A 24742-nucleotide genomic window follows, 5' to 3' on the forward strand; every position below is an offset into this window, starting at 1 on the left:
TTTCATAATTCATTTTTACTTGAAATGGGGGGAAATAGTAGCAAACCAATCTATGTTGAAACTGCAATGTACACTCAAACACGTACTGGGAGTGCTATAGCTACTGGATCACTTGAGGAGATGTGTAATGCAGTCACTAAACAACCAGACTAAAGCACAGTCCGACGAAGACGGCTTCTCTGAATAGCTTGAGTTCTCTTCTGTCTCTCAGCAAATCTGTTTCCCAGTGTTTGCTTCAGTGCTGGCAGAACTGCCCTTTCAGCAGCTGGCAGTGGAGTTAAAATCAAGCTGGAGAGAAGAGTGGGACAAAGGATGATTGGCAATGTGATTTAAAATCACTTCCTCCTTAACCAAGGTCTCCTGCATTACGGTTACTCTTCACATTAGTCATCCTAGTGATTCTACATGTTGACTTAACAGCGCTCTGTTGCATTGACTGAAATTTCTGTGGTAAGAACTCTCTCTACCGTTCAGTGTGCTTACATTTCTCTAGTAAAATGAGGAAAAGAAGTGGTTTTCAATACAAGTGCCATGAGACTTGAGTGTGTGTCCTGCTAGTGATCATTTAGAAACATAGCAGCCTTTTTGATAACAGTCCTTCAGCTAGACATTTTCCCATTGCCTTCTGTAAAATGAAGGCAGTAATACTGACCTTTGTAAAATGCTTTGAGATCAACAAATGAAAAGTGCTATGTGTCAGATAGGTATTTTAAGTGGGAATGGCTCATTACTTGCTAAAATCCAAGTTCAGAATTCAGTTTTCCTGTAACACTGAGTACAGGCAGTCCCCGGGTTACATGGATCCGACTTACATCGGATCCCTACTTACAAACGGGGTGAGGCAACCCTGCACTAGCTGCTTCCCCCCAGCAGACCAGGGAGACGTGAAGCTAGCGCCCCCCTCAGCAGACCAGGGAGATGCGGAGCGGCTTTTCTCAGCAGACACCTCAGCTTGAGAATAAAGGACTGAGGGAAGTGAGGTGTGGGAGAATAAAACTGAGCTCTGGAGAAATGTTTGGCTAGAGTTTCCCCTACAATATGTACCATTTCCGACTTGCATACAAATTCAACTTAAGAACAAACCTACAGTCCCTATCTTGTACATAACCCGGGGACTGCCTGTACATGAAATTGGGTTTCTTCCTCTGTTTTGAGTAGCTAACATCTCATGTTAAAAGAAGAGACTAGTCCTGTCTTCAGGTAGTTAATGAACAGCTAAAGCAGAGACCTGATTTTTTTTTCAATACCCCCATAAACTTTTACATGAAATGGGGATCCTGCAGTCTAACTTGCAGAAAAACCTTTACCAATAACCACAATTCACTTCAGCTTTTTAAAGGGACATACCTGTATCTGTCACTTGTGTGTTTTAATGGGTTTGTGTTGTGGTTGCAGCTGCTGGAAAATCTAGAATCTTTATTCCTCCCATTATTTCATAGGTGGAAAACTTTAATTGGCTTTGTAATCTCTGACTTGGTGGAATGGAGAAACCCTATTCACAGGATGAGTTCTGAACTGAGCTTTTGTGTTTCATGGCAGGGCTTGTATGACTTTATTGCATACCTGTTTCTCTGTAAATAATTACAATCTAATCCAACTATTTGTCTTGTTCAAATGACTGTGGAAGATGAGAGCATTACTTTTCTATTTCCCTTTTATGCAATTCTTACAAAACACAGTACTGCTTTAAATCCCACTACACTCTAAAATTGCTGATTGCTTCCTCAGCGGCAATACATGTGTGTAATGTTATGGGCAGAACCTATCCTTGCAGTTGACTCTCAGCAAATCATTCTAAAGGGGGAGCTAGAGAAGAATCTGTGGATATGCAAAAGTAAACCTCAAAGAAATAGGCTGGTCTACACTACGACTTTAGGTTGAACTTAGACACATTAGATTGATTTTTGCTAAACAATGAGATCACAACATCAAGCCCATTCCACTGACTTTTAAGGGCAGTTAAAGTAAATTTCTGAACTCAGACCTATGAAGCAGCCGAAGAAATGCTGCTACTGTGTCAAAATCACTCAGGGCATGGTGGAAACAGGACACACCAGGTTCTCCCAGCAGTGTCATTTGAAAGTAAAGGAGCTCAGGCAGGAGTTCCACAGGGCAAATGGACAGTCTGGGCCAGAGCTGCAAACATGCTGCTTCTATGAGCAGCTGCCTGGGATTTTAGCAGGGACCCGCCCAGTGTCCCACAAGCATCTGTGGATACTTCCCAAGGGACTCTTCAGGCAGCCTTGGGTAACAATGGGGAGGACATTGTTGAGGAGAAGAATGGTCAGCAGGCCACCGACAGCCAGGACCTTGTCAACTCTGGAGCCAATCCCCTCCTCACAGAATGTGTTACTCCCGGGCACTCGTGACAGGGAGGACAATTCACATTTTTAATCATGCTACCAAGTAGGTTATGACAACTGGGTATGATCTGCCTACACAGCGGGGGCTCCCTGGAACAGTTTAATGGCTGTGGAGATGGAGCTGGATTCCTCCCTGCACATCTCTGAAAAACTCTCTAGATGAGATCTCTGAATCTTTCTCACAAGGTTTCTGGGGACGCCTGTCTTATTCCACCCTGCACTGTAGGACACCTCGCCATGCGAAGCCAGCAGTAAGAGGTCTGGTGTCATTGCAGCACAGGGTCCAGGTTTCTGGCCCCATTCAGTCGGCATCTGCTACCTGTCCCTCTGTGAGTCGGAGAAAACTGATATCGCACAGGATGACCTGGATGAAGAAGGGAAAACTAACTAATTGATACCAGGGCACTATACCTGTGTGCTCATCCCCAGCAAAGCATGGTTTGCTGGCCATGTGAGCCTCCGCCCTGGCACTCAAGGGAAACGAGGTGCTGAACACACTGTGACTACATAAACCACAACTGCATCTCCCTCACCAGCACAGCCTCTTGTGCCCGGGGACCCTCTTTACAAATGCTGACCTTTCCTCACTGGGAGCTGCAATTTGCAGCCACTGGGTCACTCATGCTTTCAAAGCAGAAGCAAAAGAGCAAGAGTCCCAGCCTGTTCCTTACCATACCTGCCATACCATGTCCAGCTGTTCCCCCAAGATGGGTGTTGTACCTGCTGCCTATTCGGTGCTTAAACATTAACTTTGCACTTGTACATAACACACGCTTATAGTTTTGGACAGACATTCATCCACGGCAAGAGATTAACTTTTGCATTCTAAGTCTGTCCTTTTTTTTCATTACAGTGAGTGCAACAGTTGAGTCTGCTGCTCACTTCCTCTGGCTACTTGAATTACAGCAGTCCCTACTGTATATTTACCCAGTCCAAATTAATTCCCAGCTGACTGGTAGCTGTCTGATATTGCTCATTGTCCCACAACTGCATAACTAAGCAGTCCCACCAGCTTGTCTCACGGTACTAAAACTGGCATGGCACTGTGCCAACGGGATTGAATGTTTCCAGCATCTGCCAGTTGTTCCACTGAATGGTTTCATACATGTCTGTGTTCAAACCCTCCTTACATTCTTCCTGGCTCCTGGCTAGGCCCTGGACATACCGCTGCAGAAAGTGTGAGGTGTTCTTGCCACAGCAGTTTGAAGCTGAACATGGCCCATGCTTGCCCTGCTATGGCGCCTGCACAGATAACCAGGAGAAAGTGGGCGCAAAAACACTGTTTGCAATTGCCATCAAGTGGGGGAGGGTGAAGATAAGTGTACCAGGGGCAGCTGACAATATGTATCATGAACAACTGGTTGCACTGTGTTTTGTCCTCTCAGGCACTGAAAGTCTAACCTATAATGAAAAGGGGTGGCAGGAACCGAGAGAGTTATCCACAGGACATCGCTGTCATAGTCAAAGGTAGCCACTGTACTGGGGGTGCACTATGTCGATCTCTTGCACCCAGTGTGGACATACACTTTCAGCTTTACAAAACTGAGTGCTAAAAAAAAAATTTGACCTAAATCTCGTTTTGTAAACACTGCCTAAATGATTTGACACTTTGTGCAGATTCTTCTGTGATAATACTAGGGCACAGAAATAAGCCAGATAGCTGCAGTGATCTCTTCTAAAATCTGAAATCTAAAATCTGTTCTGAGCAGAGCATATGGATTGACCTTTAGGCAATGGTGATCAAAAGAAGTGGGGAAAATCTTATAGCTGATGATGGAATTGGGGTGAAAGATGGGGGAACCAATAATAGGGTTGTTTTTTTTTACTTCATGATGTAATAATATTTGCTAAAGGTATCACATGCTTGGCTCAGTGGATGTAGCTAGCATGGCTTCTCATGAAGCGTGTTAGTCTCTAAAGAAAGTAGAAGTACTTACCATTTCTTAGCTGTATCTTTTAGCATTCTGGGTAACCGTGAAACTTCTTTATTCCTAAAGCAAAAAATATTTGTAGATGTGATACCTTGGCTACTTTATTCTGTAGAATAGTAGCAGAGCACAGATTGTGTGAGTTGAGTCTGTGTAATTTATATTTGAAAACAATGTAATCTTGCTGCATGTAAATGCTGAACTTGGAGAACAGGAATAGCTTCACAATAGCACCTGGATACATCTGTCATACAATAGTATCTGGCTCGAGTGATAAACTGGGACCATTCATTCAAAATGCACCTTAATACAGCCAAATAAACAGCTATACGTTTAGGAACAAAGAATATAAGCCATACTTATAGAACTGGGGATTGCATCCTAGAAAGCAGTGCCTGTGAAAAGGATACAAGAATCATGCAACTCAACATGCGCTCCCCATACAATGCTGTGGAAGAGCTCTACGGTGCAATCTTTGGAAGTATGCATGGGAGTAGTAGGGAATATTCCGTAGAAATGCCTCTATAGTTCTGATATCTATGTTTTTAAAAAAGATGAGAAAATTGGAGGGGGTGTAGAAAGAAGTCAAAATGATTAAAGATCTGGAGAAAAAGATTTAAAAAGCTTAGTTGTTTAGCTCCTCAGAGTCTGAGGTGACTAAATTATAGTGCACAAATACCTTCACAAAGTGAAAATACCACATACAGGGCTCGTCAATTAGCAATGAAAGGTATAACAAGAACCCAGGGCTGCAAGTTGAACACAGAAAATTTTGTAACAGCAAGGATGATTAACTATGAGAACAAACTAACAACAGAAATGATGGATTCTCTATGTGTTGATACCTTTTCTGGAAAAGATGTTTAGTCAAACAAGTTGCTGGTGCAATAATAGGGGTAACATGGTAAAGTTTAATGACCTCTGGTATTCAGACCAATCTAGATGATATTTTGGAATCTTTTGAATATGCACCCCTTGTTAATTGGCTGCAGCAAATGCTACTCTAATAGACTTATTGATCATCCTCCCAGAGTATAACTGGAGAACTGTTGTGGCAATAATGGGGGGGAGGGAAGAGAACCCAGGATCTCTTTTGCCCTAGTAATCTCTTGCTCATTTTCATTGTTTAGACAGTAACAGTTCCTGCCCTGAAGAACTTACAATATACTGCCTGCTACAATACAGCCCTCAACCCAAATGAGGTCTGCACATATCATCATTCTATATATGATTGTTTTCCTTAAACATAAGCCAGTGAAGCACGGGTCCTCTGAATCTCTCAGAAATCTCCTTTGTGGAAGAGCGTGACTCAGTTGGATTGAGCGGATTCTGTTAACCATGTGCCAACACCTCCTTGACTGGTCCACGCTTGCCCTGCTAAATGAACCTAAGTGCTCTGACAGAACAAACTGACATGTCTTCTCTGTACCTTGTTTTATGGACACTTACCTCCATTTGGGTTAGTGGTGTTAACAGCTGTGTGCAGTAATCTTGTTATAATATAGCACACAGGGGCCCCTTGTGTGTAGACATACATAAAGGCATATATCATTAAAACCCTCTCACCTCAGATTAACAGGTCACATTTTGGAAAGTTTGATAGGGGCAAGGGTGTCTCAAAGTTAACTTTCCCTTGTGACTTAAGGAGGGAAGCCCTAAAGTGTCAAAAAGCTTGCTAACAGCCTCTATCTAGGTATCTTGCATACGGCCTCTATTCTGCAAATTCACGTTATTACAAAATAGAAAGGGAACCAGTGGACTCAGCTAGAATCTGGCCCATAGCCTAGCCTTGAAACCGTAACTCAAAACAGCTTACCCAATCTGGCTGGCTAGCAGATAGTCTTCAGGAATCCTTTTGTTCTTGTGGATGTCCTCCAGATAGGATTTCAAATACATTAGCTAAAGGACAGAGAGGAGAAAATAACTTTTCTACTTGCCTCTGAAAATCTATTTTCTATTTCACCACCACAAACATACCATATCTTAAAAGCTGTGAATAAAATAGTGAGCCTGGGGTGAAACAGCCTCACCTCCTGTGCTTGCATGTGATTGATGTTCCATAGCTGATGAATGACAATCTCACACTCTTCCAATGTAGGTGGTTTCCGGATGTGGGAAGGGAGGACGTTCACCAGGAAAGGGTTGGAGGAGGCTGGTGGTACCTGAGCTTGTTTAGATCTAATATGACTTGGCAGTGAAAGTACTGGAGATGTCATTTGATGACAGACTTCTCTTTCCTCCCTAGAAAAATGATCACAATTAATGAATAAATTAAACCATTTCCCTTGTGATACTACTGTAAAATCTCGAGTATAATGCACACTTTTTTCCCGGCTTTTTTTAGCATTAAAGTCAGGGTGCACATTATCCATAGGAGGTTTTTTTTTTTAAGTTTTCATTTGGCAGTTCTGCGGCAACTAATTAATCGCAGGACACCAGAGGTTAAGTTGATTATTAGCATCAACAAGCAACTATATACACAGTTGCTTATATACACAGTTGCTTACCTTATTCAAAAAGGTAAGTTAAACAAATGAAATCAACACTGCAGCGCAAAGAAGCAAATACCAATATGTTAATTGATCATCTACTCATCTTCGAAGCCCTCAAATTCGCTTTTGTTAGAATCTTCCTCAAACAGTTGAGCAATATCTTCCGGGGTATGGTCTTCGACATCTTCATCCAGGTAATAAAAATCATTGTCATCTTCGCATACCGGTAATTCACGTCGCTCGGATCCATCCACAGGGCATCCTCCTCACTGCCATCCATGGCATTAGAGATGCTGCATTTCAGAAACCCCTTCCTTATCATAGCGGGATCAAGTTCAAGCCAGACATCTGCTATCCATTGAGTAACATCTTGCAGCATTGGTGTTCGCATACATCCACCCGCAGTAAATGTATGTTCACCTTCCAACAACCAGGTGTTCCATTTCTTGCATGGTGCCTCTTTCATTGGCTTGTTAATTGTCATGTCAAGCGGCTACATTTTGGTCATTCCACCAGGAGTAATTGCCAAGTCTGTATTGTCCTGCTGAAGCCTTTTCTTGACAGATGGCATACGATGACACCGAAATGCATCCAAAACTATTAGAGACCGCTTTCTCATAAGTCCACCTGGCTGCTTCACCCAAACTGTCTGTAGCCAATCAAGCATTAAAGCTTCATCAATCCAGCCTTTAGGGTGAACACTCATTTGAACACTGTTCGAGAAGATTACATTCCTTGGCATTGTCTTGCGCTTTAACACAATATAAGGAGGCAGCTTCGTTCCATCGGCCATGCAAGCAAGCATTACGGTAAACCTAGACTTTTCATGGCCTGTGGTAGCAATGGAGACTGTCTTGGCACCTTTCAGTTCAAGCGTTCTGTCGTAGGGATTATCGAAATTTAATAGTGTCTGATCTGCGTTACCAATTAATGAAAGGTCGTAGCAGTGCTGCTTCTATAGCTTTATGATAAAGTTTTGGAACTGCAGTAACTTGGTGTCTGTGTCCATTGGTAGCTTCTGCGCGATTGTTGTTCGGTGTCGAGCTGATAGGCCATGGCGATTTATGAACCAATCACCCCAGCCATATGAAGCTTTAAACCCAGCTGTGTTAGCGCACGTTTTGGTATGGTCAAAGCCTTCATTCTAACCTCCGCAATGCTAACACCACCACCTTGCTGTCTATGCTCAGCAATCCATTCAACCAGCTTGGCCTCCAACTCAGGATATGCAGTGCTTTTACCTTGCTCAGCCATCTTCATCCTAGGCAGCGCTTGCAGGCGCTCTTTCTGCCGTCTCCAAAGCCGAATGTTAGACTCTGCTATGTTATAAAATTCACGGCTGGCAGCTCTGTTGCCATGAGCCTCAGCACAGCTAACAACTTTCAGTTTTTCAGAGGTCGTGTAAGATCGCCGACAACTCATGGCATCCCAAAGAGAGCATGGAACGCCGTGCACTATATACTCGTGTGCTCACTATATACCCAGCAATACAAAAAGGCAAGACAACATACAGCAAAGTTGGGGTGCACACTATAGATAAGAGTTCAGTTTATTCAGGGTTTCTGATGTTTAAAAGGTAGGTGCGCATTATGCATAGGTGTGCATTATACTCGAGATTTTACGGTATAGCAAAAAGCATTTATTGCATTTACCTCACCAAAACATTTGTAAACATGGATTACAGTTATCAAGAGCTTGGTGGTACAGGTAGATAAACTTATTTCACAAGCGGGAAATGGAAACATGGCAAGCAGGTCCATTGAATCTTCGCTCCACAAGATAATATCCTTCTCTGTAGCTAAACTACTACTTTTTGTATTCTATGCCTAGTAAGGTGCAGTGCAGTACACTTTAGTCCTGAGTTTTTCCTTTGAATTAATCTGTACTTCTGTTTGTGCCCACTGCAATACACAATGACAACTCAGTTGAAGACTTTATCCCCATAGAGCTTCAACACCACTGCTAAAATAAGTTGCTCACAATAATCTATTGTTAACCCTCCGAAATTTGTACTTGATGTGACTGAAATGGCAAGGAGCATGTGTTCCACCAATGGGATCCACATGGTCAAAGACTCAAAAACCCACACATGCTTACACCCCAGAAACCCCTACAACTGCTACGTACTAATAATCTGCTATTACCTAGAAATAACCTCCTGTAGTCGCTTCTCCTCCTTTGGACTGAGAGTCTCTGGTTCTCCTTGTACCACACTGACCACCTCTTCTTCATTCTGTTTTTGCTGTTTGGATGGATCTATCTGTGGCTTGCTTGTCTGTGAAGACCTAAAAACTGCTGCTGCAGCAGCTGTTGGACAAAACATGAAAAGGGGAAAGGAAAGGGGGGGGGGGGAATTCAAGTTCCTGTATCACAGGCCAGAGACCTCACAACTTTGTAGATACTAGCTTTAAGTACCTTCATCTCCACAGCAGTTCAGAGTATTCCATGCTCTCTTTTTTACTTTGGGAGCAGTTGGACAGTTTTGTTGTATAGCTTATTTTAATCCTTTAACATATAGTAAAGAGAATTTCTTGACAATGTTTACATTAACAACCACAAATAGAAGCAGCTCAGACTTAGACTTTACGCTTCCAATTTCTTAGTAACTAACAATGTAAAAGTGATGATGAATGTGTATGCAAACACTCATGATCCAAATAAGTGGAAAACAGGCATACTAGGACTCATGATCATTATCAAGAGCCTTAAGAAGAGATTTTAAAACAAATCTCAGAGGGACTCTGACTTTTTACATTGTTGCTTGTTTATCTGGGTCTACATACCTATTCAGTTAATAATTTCTTTGCTTTCTTTCCTATATCCAGTTTTTACAGTCCTGCTACCCTTAAGTTTATCTTGCAGTTTTAAGCTATCTTACCTGCTGAACAGACCCTTGAATGGACTTTGTCAGAGGAGACGGGAGTTAAATTACCATCTGCAAAGAAGAACAAGTGATGAATTAGGCATCATGGTCATCAAGCTGACCAACAAGGAGGTTATATTATCTTCCATTTAGAACAGGAAACACAGGTAAACTAAGGTCTGCAGAGCCAGGCTCTTTCCATGTAGGATTGCTGAAAGCAAGCTGCAGTGTAACTGTTTCCTATAGTACCACAACAGCTGTTTGGTTTAACCAGTGAAAGTTTGTTTTCTACACTCGTCATATGAGCGCACAGACCTGGACAAAATCACTGAAGAGGGGGGAAGCTCGGGGGCAAGGTAAGGCAACTAAGAACACTGAAGACTGGTTGCTGCCTCATGGTGGTATTTATATGCTTAGATGGCAGTAGAGATTCATATCATCTGCAGTTAACTTAGAGGCTGCAGCCTTTTTTTACTAAGGCTAATCTCTCTGCAATCAGTCATTTCTTTTGTCCTCTCTGATCTGGACAACTTTCCTTTATTACTTTTGCATACATTAGAAGCTTCAGCTAAGGTAGAATGTGAAATATATCATCTACTTCATTGTGAATCAGCAAGAGTGTATTAATATGCTACGAAATACACCGGTCCTCATTTACTTCTGAATGAAGTTGTGCGTTTTAATCTATAAAGCTTTCAGACAAGGATTTTCTAGTCATAGGTCTGGCACTTAAGGTCTCCCAACCGAAGGGTTATTTGCTGCCAAGAGGGAACTTGTTGGTGTTCTGGCAAAGGAAGTCCCTAGCTGACATTACTTGCTTACAAGAAACTCTCATGCAGAATGAAACATGTCATTTAAGATCACTGGATTCAATCTGTTATGTCACAGACTTCATGCAAAACATGGTCGATATACACACACATACTGATATCAGTTGTCCATATTGAATCTTCACCTTTTTGTGGCACAACTGAGGTTGGTGAGTTTCAAGTCAAAAATGCATTAGCCACCAGATAAAATATGGAGACCACATTTTCTCCCAAGGCTTATGCATCCAGCTGGGTATATTGGCAACTTAACCCCATTCGCTGTGATGACTATGTGCCTGCAGACACACAAAAAAAGGTGGGCAACTAATAATGATCTCACACTGGCCCATAACCGTAAGTAGTATGGTACCTTCTATTCAACATGTTGGAATAGGGACTATTCTGTTGCCCAGATCTGTCTTTGATTACATTGTTTGCCAAATGATTTTCCACATAACCAATGCTGTCTTGTGATTCAGATGGTAATGTGTCTTCAGTCTGCCAACTATAAGGAGTGTACCAAAGCCTAAATGGAACTTCTGGAAGGCATATCACAGCCACTCTACTTATTAGGAGGGAGCATCATGACACTCCCATTAAATATAATCGCCAACAAAGATACAAACTGTTGTTTCTGTTGTCCTTTTCAAACATACAAGTGCAACAATTCCATGTGGCTTCCTACCAGTGTACATTTCCTGTTGGAATGTGCAGACTGGATGAGGCAGTTTGAGCAGTCTGGTAATCTGGAGATCATGGACCATCTTACAGCATCATTGGATGCCACTTGCTGGACTTGATGGGAGGCAGCAACAATGATGCTTGACTTTGGAAGAGCTGGAGCTTAATTGAATTGATTAGGTGCAGCTCAAATGCCCATGTATGCAAAGCAGGCCAGCAGTTATTCCAAATCAGATTGCCAGTCAGCAGTTGAATGTTACCAAAACTCCTGTTAATAGAGTTGCCAAACAATAAGGTACATGACAAGTGGCAGCGTTTCCTAAGTAATCCAGCTAATAATAAGATAGATCCATTCACTAGTCTGGAACTGGGTAAAATGTTGAAAAATTTAAAAATAGGTTCAGGTCCTACATGTCTGCAAGAAACTTTGGCTACGTCTAAACTACACCCCGCTGTCGGCAGAGGGATGTAAATAAAGCACTTCAAAAGTGCAAATGAAGCAGGGATTTAAATATCCCGCACTTCATTTGCATAATCATGTCATGGCACTGTTTTGAACAAGCGCCATTTCAAAATTGAAACCACAGTTTAGACGTGGTTTTTTTCCATAACGGGGCACCTTTTCAAAAGATCCTATACTCCTCAAAAACTCACCATGACACGATTATGCAAATGAAGCACGGGATATGTACTTCATTTGCACTTTCAAAGTGCTTCATTTACATCCCTCTGCCGACAAAGGAGTGTAGTTTAGACATAGCCTTTGAGAGATCATCAAGTCTAGTCCCCTGACCTCTTTGCAGGGCCCAGCACCACGTAGACCAGGTGTGGGGCCTGAGACAACCCTTCCCTCCCCCCAGCCCTATCCCTGCTCCACCCCTTCCCTCAAGTCCCTGCCCATGGCTCACCCCTTCCCACCTTGCTCTCCTCCAAACCTCCACCCTGTCTCTGCCACCATTCTGCCCCTTCCCTAAAGCCCCCGTGCCCTTCTCTCCCCAGCGACTGCCACTGGCCCCCATGCCGCCAAGGCCCCAGTTTCCCTGACGCGTGGGGCCCTTCAAGGCGCGTGGGTCTCAAACCATTCAATGAATCATGTCCCCTTTCAGTCTTCTCTTTTCCAGACTAAACAAACACATTTTTTTCATTCTTCCCTCACAGGTCATATTTTCTAGACCTTTAATCATTTTTGTTGCTCTTCTCGACTTTTTCCAATTTGTTCAGGTCTTTCCTGAAATGTGCCCCCTCTCCCCGCACACGAACTGGACACACAAGTGGATAGTCATTTCAATATAATTCTCAATGGCCAGCAAATAAAGCATGGTTCACATACCATCTATCTAGGCATCATGTTGGACAGAATTCTCACATATCATGACCATCTTAAAAAGACAACCACTAAAGTCAAAATGTGCAACAACTTGCTTGGAAAATTGGCTAGAAAATGATGAGGGGCTGATGTCCAAATGTTACACTTCAGCCTTGGCACTCTTTCGGTAAGGACTTGCTCATGTCACACAAGGATGATCAATGAACAACTTAATTCTCTTATTCATATTATTTCTGGCTTCGGTTGGAAGAATTCAATTAAAAACTATGCCTGAAAACACAAGAATTTAAGGCTAAATACTCAGATTGTGCATCTAAAAATCTATGCAAGGATTCTTTTTAGAGATGTGATTTTTATCTTCTTCAGCAACAAATTAATGAAATATTTAAAGCAAATTTTAAAATGAGATCCTCTCTATATATTTCAATAATGCACAATTATTTTTGTCAGTAAATTCAGAATTTGACAGTACATACCTCCAGTTTGGGGCTTGCCTGTTAAATGGCTTCATTAGGATTTAACGGTTCTTTCACAGGTCCAAGGTTAAAGCGACTGGGACTTTTCAGATTAGAAAAGAGGAGACTGAGGGGGGATATGATAGAGGTCTATAAAATCATGAGGGGTGTGGAGAGGGCTGATAAAGAAAAGTTATTTATTAGTTATTTATTAGTTCCCATAATAGAAGAACTAGAGGATACCAAATGAAATTAATGGGTAGCAGGTTTAAAACTAATAAAAGAAAGTTCTTCTTCACGCAGCATGTAGTCAACCTGTGGAACTCCTTGCCAGAGGAGGCTGTGAAGGCTAGGACTAAAATAGAGTTTAAAGAGAAGCTAGATAATTTCCTGGAGGTTAGATCCATAAAAGGCTATTAGCCAGGGGATAATGGTGTCCTTGGCCTGTTTGTCAGAGGCTGGAGAGGGATGGCAGGAGACGAATCGCTTGATCATTGTCTTTGGTCCACCCTCTCTGGGGCATCTGGTGCTGGCCACTGTCGGCAGATGGGATACTGGGCTAGATGGACCTTTGGTCTGACCCAGTACGGCCATTCTTATGTTCTTATAGGTCTGGCAAGCTGGAAGGCTTTTCACTTTAAAAAAACAAACTTTAAAAACACTGAATAGTTCTGCAGCACCTTAGAAACTAACAAAAATGTAGGTGGTATGATGAACTTTCATGGGCAAAGCTCATGATACCACCTACATTTTTTGTGAGCCTTTAAGGCGGGGTGAACAATAATTTTTGATGGGGGACCAGTCCAAGATTTTGGAAAGTGGCTGAGGGCTGCACTCTTCCATGGTATTAATGGAGGAGTTGTGGATCAGGGATGAAGGCTGGGTGCAGAAGGGAGCTTGGGGTACAGGAGGGTGTCTGGAGTCTGGGAGGGAGTTTGGGTGAAGGAGGCAGTTGTGACCTAGGGCAGCGAACTGGGGTGCAGAGTTTGGGGATGTGACCTAGGATATGAGGGGATTGTGATCTCAGGCAGGAGATTAGGGTGAAAGATTTGGGAGGGGGTATGGGTGCACGTGGAGAAGCAGGACAGAAACGGGGAGCAGAGGATTGGGGAAGGGAGGGACTGGGGTGCCAGAGGCTGGTTCTGGCCAGGAGACTCATCAGCCAAACCTGCCTGCAGAGCTAAAGGCTTGCAGAGCTTAAAATGTTTCTGCCTGCTCGGCTATGTGCTTGAGTGAGTGAGCAGGAGGGCTGTGCTTTGTGGCTGCCTGTTACACAAACAAGCAGCTCCCATTGGCCAGTTTCTGTCCAGAAACCGGCCAATTGGATTGTGCTGGGGACAGGCACAGCATTTGAATCTTCCCTCCTCTGATCCAGACTCGAAGAGAAAGTGCCACGCAGCCGTATTTCTGAGCCACGTACAGAGTAAGCAGGGGAGCCTCCATAGGGCTTCTCACTGCCACTTGTGGGCCAGATCCAGCCACGAGCTGTATTTTGCCCAGGCCTGCACTAAGGTGCTGCAGAACTATTAATTGTTTTTTACATTTTTTCGGTTATAGACTGACATGGCCATCCTCTGAGACTTTTTTTCACTTTTAAGTTACTCGATCCTCTTCCCAGGAAGACTCATCATGCTGCAACAGCCTGTTGTGGGAACCTGCAGGAACTGTCAGAATAGGGATAAAAAGAGGGGAGAGCACTAAGGCCTAAGGAATGCATTTACCTCCCATTGCCTCTTGTATCTACTGCCGATGGTTTTTTGCCCTCATGACGCCCACTGTGGATAAGTTTACCAGGTGAAGGATTTATGGAAGAGACCGTGTGGTAAGCTTCATGATCCGCAAAGGAAGTAAGAAATTATCTTGTTTTGGACTCTAATATCGATATGGGTTTTATTTACCAAAGGCAATAAAACAGTCTCAACCAGTTTCACTGAATATGTGCTACAGTAGAATTCTGGTGGCATTTTAGAGACTGTCCACTATATCAACGAGGGTAGCTACAATCCATATGAGACACACATTTTTGAGGAATGCAACATGTCTCAACTTTCTGGAGGTCTTCATGCCTTCTACACTGTTGATAAAAAAGCTGTAGTTTGACTGGATTTTATACACCAAATAAATAATCTATAAATTGAACCTGTCTTGGGACCCAGCCATTTCCATGAATGCTTCTTTCCCAAAAACCACTACAGTAGTTGTGGTAAGCTAAGCACTCCCATTGACATCTTAGATGTGCAGTATTGAGAACATGTGGCAAGACATTTTTATGGGGAGGATTCCTAACTGCAGAATTTGCTTTTTCTAGTTGCCAAAGTGAGTACTGACCTTCGGAGCATAGTGCAAGCACATTGTGTAATTTAGGTTGAACATCTGATTATGTATCATCTCTATGATAAGTTGTGGAGATACAAATCCCTTCAGTTGTCCATGATGGATACATACAAGTAATAACTATTTATTCACAAAGATCTGAACTTTGACCTTGTATATAATTAGTTAATGGATTGCCTATAGATTTGCCTCATGAGTGAAAGATTCAGTATTGTTATCTGCCAAACATTCTCAAGTTGTAAGTCAAGCCCTAACACATCATGACACTTTGCAAAATAATAAATTAGGGCTTCTTTTTATTTCCCTTCTAGATTTTGAGCCTGTAAGACTCCTGTTCACATTGCTTCTATAGAACAAGGGTCGGTAACCTTTTCAAACCAAAGAGCCAAACTACATCAAAATTCAGAACAAGTGATCCATCCACAAAGAGCCATATAAGAATGCCCATTTGCATGACTGAAAAGATGCAATCTAATATTACTGTTAATCGACATAATGATTAATAATAGCACAACTGAAACATTGTGCTCACAGACTTTATTTAAGCTTCTGTTGCTTCTGCTGCTGCATCTTTTTGCATAGTTCTTTCAAGTTTACAACATAACTGGTCAAAGCCAGCTTCATGAACACATTCAGGCTGTCTTCGGTCAATCTTATGGCAGGGCTGGTGATGTAGGGGTACAGGAGTCTGGATTGGGGTGTGTGAGAGGCTCAGGGCAGAGGGTTTGGGTGCATGATGGAATTAGGGCAAAAGGTTGGGGAGTGGAAGTATATTATGGCAGGGACTGGAGATGTGGGGGTGCAAGGGTTTGGAGATGATGGGGGTATAAAGAGCTCAAGGCATGGGGTTCAGGTGTATGATGGGCTCAGGTTTGGTGTGGGGGAGGGTGCAGGAGTGTTATGATGCTGCAGCCAGATGGGGGCTGGACCTCAGTTGGGGGCTTGTTGGCCAGGCTTCATTTTAAATAAAGTAAAATATGTCCAACACAAAAGGTTTCATCATTGTCTTTACTTATGGCAGGATTGGGGAACCTTTTCTGGGTCAGGGGCCACTGACCCACAGAAAAATCAATTTGGGACCACACAAGTGAGAAGCAAAAAAACCCCAAACCCAACCCTCACTGGCCCCAACTGAAATACCACACTCCCGTTAGCCCAGTCCCATGGTGGGGGTAGGGGCAGGGAGGACTGAGGTTCAAGGCATCAAGCAAGATTTGCTCTTCTGAGGTTCCACGGTTAGTGGATTTTATGGGCCCCCTAGGCTCTGGGCTGAGGCCAAAAATGAGTGGTTAAGTGTGCAGGACAGGGCAGCCAGTGAATGGGATAGGGATGGGAGTGCAGGAGGGGGTGAAGGTGCGAGGTCTGGGTGGGAAGTAGGGTGTAGAAGCAGGCTGGGAGTGTCTGGCCGTGGGAAGGGAGCAGGAGCAAGGGGGAGGCAGGAGTAGGCTGGGGGTAGGGTGGGGGGGGGTGGAGGTGGGGTAGCAGGGTCTAGGCACGAGGGTGTATGCGGCCACTTACTTGCTTCCACATCGTATGTGTAACAGCCTCCTGCTGCTCCCATTCACCAGAAGGAAGCCCCAGGAAGTGTGTCCCTGCAAGGCTGGCCCCCAGCTGGGAGAAGGAAAACAGCAGTGCGCTCCGCTTGTTCCTCGCACACCAGGGCAAGGAAAACTGTAGCGCACTGAGCCAATTTTGGCTTGGATTGTTCCTCACACAGCGGTACAGGCTCCCTGCTGTGGGGGGAGCAAGAGGGAGCTGAACTGGGGCTCCAAAATATCTGGTTCCCTAGAGAGCCATATTTGGTTTGCAAGCCATAGGTTGTCAACCTCTGCTCTAGACCTAAGAGGGCTAGAAACTTTAATTAAATCAACATATCATGTAATTACCATGCCAGAACCCCAAGCTTTAAAGGAAAAAACTATTATGATACATTCTGTACTTGTGAAAGTTTTGCCACTGTAGCTATATTGTCCAAACTCTCCTAGCAAAGTATGCAACTTATGCCAACCACAGAATGTTTTAGCTAGTCTAGCTTATGTTTGGAGAGGAAATAAATTATACTGCCAAAAATATGTTTGCTTGTGTTACGACATCTACAGAATTGCTTTTGTTAGTATAAACTTTTCCCCAAATCACTCCTCTCTCCCACCCCCCCAAAATCACATTCAACTGCTCTTGTTATACCAGCAAAAAGCTTCTAGTCTAAACTGGTCCTTAGGGTCTTAACTGTAGCATAAGCTGAATGGAAGTGAATTATAGTGCTGGCAAGTACTGTTTAAAGTTCTTACAGCATCACTAGTATGCTTCCTGGTTATCCTAACCCATTCAGATTGTAAACTGTCAGTCATGTCAACCTTCACATTGGTTTAGGGCAGATCAGAATAATGAAATTCAGGCCATGTTTAGCTACCCCATTCCTCCCTACCAACCCATGAAAACTGAGTTCTGATATGAAAGCAACAAGACTGCATTCATTGTATGAAGTATTCAGTCACCAGAGACTTAACAATTCTGCATTGCAAAGGGAAAGCTGACACTTCCAAGATCCTCTCTTGGAGCTGGTAAATGGACAAAGCACCAATGCAACTGTCTATTACTAATGAAATTACTGAGGGGGAAAAAAGGGATTTCAAGCAGACAAGACACATTATATAATCTTATTTCTAGAACAGGAAATAGAATAGCATACCTCTCCTGTGCAGTGACTCATTCATTATGAGTTTATAATGAAGCTCTGTAATCAAATGAGAACACAATTTAGTTTGAGCTCTCTCCAACCCAACTTCCCTTTTCCTATTGTAGAGTAAGCCAAGCTTGTCCCTAGAGAATGCCCCTCACATCTGCTTTCAACATTTCTAATAGACTGAAGATTTTTTCATCAAAAATATAAGCCCATGAGTGTTCCTTCTAAGATTTTGCCAACCATGAGTGGAGTGAGTTTTGGCTTCTGCACCAGGTCATGTGCACTGGTTTGGATGTGTGCCACCATAGCACCCAATTTATTAACATACACATGTTCCTGGTCACCAGAGCAGAAACCCTCTCCTCTCCCTCCACTATGCAGCATGTCCCATTCACACCCACCAGAGCAGATTTCCGCCTTCTCCCTCAGCCATGCAACATGTTCCATTCCTGGCCACCAGAGCAGAAACCCAGCACCAGTGACTGCAGCAAGTCCCAGCCCCTCACCCCACCATCTCTGCCAGCTCCGCCTGCTGAAGCAGCCATCTGCTGTGCAAGTACTGCTGCATGGCTCTCCAGAGGAGGTGGGCAGGGGAAGAATTTTTTGTGCATGGCCGCACAGGTGCACACCTTACTGGGAACTATGAAGCCCATATATTTATTGTACAAGGGGTGAGGGACCATCTATAATGTGAAACTTAAGAGTTCATAACATTTAAATAATACTGAGATGGGAGTAGAGATTGGAAAAAGTTACAGAAGAAACATGTCAGTAGTTTTAAGGCAAACTACAGGCAGTCCCCGGGTTACGTACAAGATAGGGACTGTAGGTTTGTTCTTAAGTTGAATCTGTATGTAAGTCGGAACTGGCGTCAGCCGCTGCTGAAACTGATCAGTTTCAACCGCGGCTGAATCTGGACGCCAGTTCTGACTTACATACAGATTCAACTTAAGAAACCCAGGCATCCCCAAGTCAGCTGCTGCTGAAACTGATCAGCGGCTGATTCCAGGAAGCTGGGGGCAGAGCAACTCTGCCTCGGGCTTCCTGTAGTCAGCCGCTGGTCAGTTTCAGCAGTGGCTGACGTGGGGACGCCTGGGGCAGAGCAGCTGGGGTGCTGCTGGATTGCTCCAGTAGCACAACTCCTCAGCGCTACTGGAGCAACCCAGCAGCACCCCAGCTGCTCTGCCCCAGGCGTCCTGATTCAGCCGCTGCTGAAACTGACCAGCAACGGCTGAATCAGGACGCCTGGGGCAGAGCAGCTGGGGTGCTGCCGGATTGGTCCGGAGCGGCGCTGCGGGACCAACCCGGCAGCCCCCAGCTGCTCTACCCCAGGGGTAGGCAAAAAAAGCCTGGTCTGCTGGGGAGGGGGCACTAGCTGCACCCCCTCCCCCAGCAGACCAGGGAGACGGGGGTGGCGGGACCGCCCAAGTCCTCCACGGCTTTGCTCCGTCTCCCTGGTCTGCTGACCTGGGAGATGCGGAGCAAAGCCGCAGAGCACGCGGGCAGCGGGACAGTCCAGGCACGCTGCGGCTGTCCCACTGCTGGCATACTCCGTGGCTTTGCTCCCCATCTCCCTGGTCTGCTGGTCAGACCAGGGAGATGGGGAGCAAAGCCGCGGAGCACGCCCACAGCGGGACAGCCCAAGCACGTCTGGGCTGTCCCGCTGCGGGTGTGCTCCAAGGCTTTGCTCCCCATCTCCCTGGTCTGCAGGGAGACGGGGAGCAAAGCCTTGGAGCACGCCCGCAGCGGGACAGCCCGGGCATGCTTGAGCTGTCCCGCTGCGGGCGTGCTCTGCAGCTTTGCTCCCCGTCTCCCTGGTCTGCAGGGAGATGGGGAGCAAATCCTTAGAGCACGCCCGCAGCGGGACAGCCCAGGCTCGCCGCGGCTGTCCCACTGCGGGCGTGCTCCGAGGCTTTGCTCCCCATCTCCCTGGTCTGCTGGTCGGGAGACAGGAAGCAAAGCCACGGAGCACACCCGCAGGGGGACAGCTCATGCGCACCTGGGCTGTCCCGCTGCGGGCGTGCTCCAAGGCTTTGCTCCCCGTCTCCCTGCAGATCAGGGAGACGGGGAGCAGCTTTTCTCACCCTGGAGGACGGGGGCGGCGGACCACAGCGCATCTGGGCGTCCCGCCGCTCCCGTCCTCTGGGGCGAGAAAAGCCCCATTCGTAACTGCGGATCCGACATACGTCGGATCCGCGTAACTCGGGGACTGTCTGTATAGCATAACTCAGGTCTTCTAAGACCCAGTAAGCATTGGAAGTATTGGTAATGCATCTACAATACTGACTGCCCATAGTTTGGCAAATTCTCTGGTTTGGCACTGGTTGGGCCCCGGGGATGCCAAACTAGAAGTACAACCTGTACTACGTATCCACCCTTTGATAAATGGAACTGGTGGCCTACTAGGTGTGAAAAGACTTTATTCATTGCCTTTCCTTAAGCTGTCTAGTAGTTTCTTGTGCATTTTCTGGCTTTGGAGTCTAGTGTCTGACTGGGTTTGTCATGTAGCTTTTGTTAGCCCTCAGTCAAAATCATTAGCATTCCCTTCTTGTATCTCCTGTTATAATCTTCAATGTTAGGAAATGTGTTCTGACAATTTCAAAATAAAACTCTTGTAAAAACCACAAAGAATGGTAGGCCTAAACAAATGGCATCAGGGTGGTCTTTAAAGAGATGACAAAAAAGAAAAAAAGGGGGGATACTGAATCAGATTTTGCAGAATCAAAAAACCTACAATCATTGTAATTCATTCACAATTTAGCATTTGTGAGGAAAAGAAGTTAAAAGATTTCTTGATTTACAGCAGCAATTACCTAATCTCTCATATAATAATTTCAGAATCTATAGGAAGTCATACATGGAAAGTCACCTCACCTTTGTTTTCCCTTCTGAGATTCTCAATTTCCTCATGAAGCTTCATTAGGGTCTCAGCATGTTGCTGCTGCAAGAATGCCAGGCTTTTCTCCAAGTCCATGACTAGTTTATCGCGGTCTTTGTTGCAGACTTGAACAGGTTTGGACTGAGAGTTAGGCTGATGTTCCAGATTATCCTGGTTATCAAGCTGGAGATGGCTTGATTTATCCAGACGTCCTACTCTTGACCACTGTGGTAGATTCCCCAACGGAGGCAAACTTGTATTGGACATCCCCAAAAGTCCTGGTACAAAAATACTTTTTTTTACCTAACTCAAGCTAGGTTTACACAGGCAGTCTACTGCCCCTCAGTAGAGTAGCTGACGAAATGCCAGAAATACTCTGAAGGCGAACAAGGGTTGTGACCATGTTTAATGTGCTTCAATCTCTATTAGGTCAGACCCTGTATTTGTCTAGAACCCCTGGCATGCAAATGCTCCTTCACTGTGACCCTAACATCATGGGTTTCAGTGTCGGGGTTGTCACCTCAGGACTTGGCCCTAACACTGGAGCTTCTGTTCAGTGTTTCTGAGGGGGACAGGTGGACTATGGATCTGTGCACCTCTGTCCTATGTAACTTCCTCAAAAGATGATGGGGATAAGGCAGGTATCACTGCCCCAACACTCCTCACCATCACTAGCCATTTCTGCAGGAGCCTCACATTTACAGCTGCCAACCTAGAATGGATTGGGGAAAGAGGGCAAAAGAATAAGAACTTAAGTCAGCATTGAGTTAGCAGGCTGAACCCAGGACCTAGGTTCAGTCACCCTTTATATCGCATGCACCCAGCTCACCCACCTTACTCTCCCACCTATCTCAGCTCCCTCCATCTGCAGGTACATTTACATCTCTGGGCTCAGCCCCCCCACCCCACATACACACACCCACCCTATGCTCAGCTCCCCTGTACTCACTCCCCCAGATACACGGGGCCGGCCCCTCTGCCCCCACCAGGGTCAGCCACTTCGCCCCCCCTTTGGGCTCAGACCCTCTCCCCCAGATACACATATCTTGGTCTCAGCCCCCCACTCCCACACATACACCCCCTTTAGGCTCAGTCCTCCCTCCCCCAGGGTCAGCCACCCCCTACTTTTGGGGCTCAGACCCTCTCCTGCCCCCCCACACACCCTGAGGGTCATCCGCCCACACACACACTTTGGGCTCAGCCACCCCTCCCCATATACATCCTGCCACCACCCCCTGGCTCAGCTGCCCCTGCCCCACATACACCCCCTTGGGCTCAGCCGCCCCTCCCCCCACACCCCTTAGGGCTCAGCTGCCCCTCCCCCCACACATACCCCTACGGCTCAGAGCCCCTCCCCCCACACCCCACTTTGGCTGTGCCCCTCCCCCCACACACCCTATAGGGTTCAGTGCCCCTCCCCCCCACACCCCACTTGGGCTCAGCCGCCCCAACCCACACATCCCACTTGGGCTCAGTGCCCCTCCCCCCACACCCCGCTAGGGCTCAGTGCCCCTCCCCCCCACCCCTAGGGCTCAGTGCCCCTCCCCCCCACACACACCCCTAGGGCTCAGTGCCCCTCCCCCCACACACACCCCTAGGGCTGAGTGCCCCTCCCCCCCCACACACCCCTAGGGCTCAGGGCCCCTCCCCCCACACACACCCCTAGGGCTCAGGGCCCCTCCCCCCCACACCCCTAGGGCTCAGTGCCCCTCCCCCCACACACACCCCTAGGGCTCAGTGCCCCTCCCCCTACACACCCCTAGGGCTCAGGGCCCCTCCCCCCCCCACACACCCCTAGGGCTCAGGGCCCCTCCCCCCCCCACACCCCTAGGGCTCAGGGCCCCTCCCCCCACACACACCCTTAGGGCTCAGGGCCCCTCCCCCCACACATCCCTAGGGCTCAGTGCCCCTCCCCCCACACACACCCCTAGGGCTCAGGGCCCCTCCCCCCCCACACACCCCTAGGGCTCAGGGCCCCTCCCCCCACACCCCCCACTTGGGCTGAGTGCCCCTCCCCCCACACCCCCCACTTGGGCTGAGTGCCCCTCCCCCCACACACACCCTTAGGGCTGAGTGCCCCTCCCCCCACACACACCCCTAGGGCTCAGTGCCCCTCCCCCCCACACACACCCCTAGGGCTCAGTGCCCCTCCCCCCACACACACCCCTAGGGCTGAGTGCCCCTCCCCCCCCACACACCCCTAGGGCTCAGGGCCCCTCCCCTACACACCCCTAGGGCTGAGTGCCCCTCCCCCCCCACACACCCCTAGGGCTCAGTGCCCCTCCCCCCCACACACCCCTAGGGCTGAGTGCCCCTCCCCCCACACACACCCCTAGGGCTCAGAGCCCCTCCCCCCACACACCCCTAGGGCTCAGAGCCCCTCCCCCCACACACCCCTAGGGCTGAGTGCCCCTCCCCCCACACACCCCTAGGGCTCAGAGCCCCTCCCCCCACACACCCCTAGGGCTCAGGGCCCCTCCCCCCACACACACCCCTAGGGCTGAGTGCCCCTCCCCCTACACACCCCTAGGGCTCAGTGCCCCTCCCCCCCACACACCCCTAGGGCTGAGTGTCCCTCCCCCCACACACCCCTAGGGCTGAGTGCCCCTCCCCCCCACACACCCCTAGGGCTCAGTGCCCCTCCCCCCACACACCCCTAGGGCTGAGTGCCCCTCCCCCCCACACACCCCTAGGGCTCAGAGCCCCTCCCCCACCCCCCGCCGGTCTCACCCGCCCCGGACACGCCTGGCGCTCACCCCGCCCCGGCCCGGCCCAGGTTCGAACCCGCGGCCGGACCAGCCTCCCCCCGCTCCGCTCGCCGCAGGCCCGGCGCCGGCTCTCCGCGTTGCCATGGCGACAGCGACACTCCACAGTAGCAGGGCCGGTCGCCCGGGCGCCGCCCTCCCCACAATGGTCTCACCCGAGAAGGGGGGGAGCCGTCTCCCCCCGCCGCGGGGCAGGGTGGTATCACCCGCCAGGGATCGAGCCGGCCCGAGGCCCGGCTCAGCGCGCGGGGGAGGGGCCGCGCTGTGGCCCCCAGAGGCAGCGGGAGCGGCGCATGCGCACGATGAGGCGCCTGCCTGGACAGCTGTGGGGCCTGGGGCGCTGCGGGAAGCCCCCTAGCGGTGGGGGATGGAACCGTCCTGCCTCTCCCCCGCAGTGGGAGGGGCCCTGAGCAGCGCGCTTCGGGCTGATGGTCCATATCCCTTATATCCGCCCATAGACACCAAGGCCCCTTGCTGGGTCCCAGTCCTTAAATCTGGGGGTAGCCACCCCCATAGGCAGGGGCTGTAGCTCTCTCTGCCCCCCCCCCCCCCCGGAAATCACTTCCTGCTCCCACGGGCCTGGGCAGAGGTCATCAACCAGACGCTCCTGGGCTACCTCTGCACTGCAGGCAAGAGCTGTTTTGGGAGGAGTTCTTGTGCAAAAGGTCTTCCCCAAGCGCACGTCCACACCGCCATGTGCTTTTACGCAAGCGCGTCCATGGCAGTGTGGCAATAGAGAGGTAGCCGTGTTTAGCTGATCTTGCTAAAACAAAAGGACAAACTAGGGAGCGCTTTAGAGACTAACAAGATGGTTTAATAGTTTTTGTGGGCCAGACCCACTTCCTCAGATCATATTCTGGAAGAGAATTGGCAAGACCATGTATACCAAAGGAATACAATGAAAAAAGTAAACACATTATTAAACTGACAAATCAGATTTAGTACAGAAGGTGGGGTGGGGGAGGGGGGAGGGAATTGCTATTTGAGTCCATGAATGGCTAATCAGGGGTGCTAAGTGGGAAGCTATCCTTGTAATGGTTAAGGTAATTAGCATAGTATGCTAATTCAGCATCAGCAGCGGCGTCAAGCAAGGCTGCGTTCTTGCCCCCACATTGTTTGGGATCTTCTTTGCCCTGCTCCTCAAGCATGCCTTCGGCTCAGCAA

At 47.4% G+C, this 24742-nt stretch overlaps 1 protein-coding gene across 4 annotated transcripts; it reads right to left on the reverse strand.

Moving 5' to 3' along the window:
* Positions 1 to 23881, reverse strand: LOC102446353 (coiled-coil domain-containing protein 74B-like). 4 transcript variants are annotated; one of them, XM_075897971.2, is made up of 9 exons: positions 23734 to 23881; positions 20810 to 21525; positions 17942 to 17986; positions 9662 to 9718; positions 8928 to 9090; positions 6322 to 6532; positions 6108 to 6190; positions 4301 to 4354; positions 1 to 288 (listed from the first exon to the last, which is right to left on the reverse strand). In XM_075897971.2, exons 2-9 carry the CDS (start codon positions 21078 to 21080, stop codon positions 150 to 152), a joined length of 1023 nt encoding a protein of 340 aa, XP_075754086.1. In that variant the 5' UTR covers positions 21081 to 21525; positions 23734 to 23881; the 3' UTR covers positions 1 to 149. The 4 variants fall into 4 exon arrangements, with proteins under 4 accessions (XP_075754086.1, XP_075754084.1, XP_075754085.1 ...); XM_075897969.2 differs by lacking the exon at positions 23734 to 23881 and adding an exon at positions 23598 to 23714; XM_075897970.2 differs by lacking the exon at positions 23734 to 23881 and adding an exon at positions 23570 to 23697.
* Between the last annotated feature and the right edge of the window lie 861 nt (positions 23882 to 24742).

The sequence above is a fragment of the Pelodiscus sinensis genome, chromosome Z (genome assembly GCF_052426305.1).
Source record: "Pelodiscus sinensis isolate ZL-2025 chromosome Z, ASM5242630v1, whole genome shotgun sequence".
Lineage (NCBI taxonomy): Eukaryota > Metazoa > Chordata > Testudines > Trionychidae > Pelodiscus > Pelodiscus sinensis.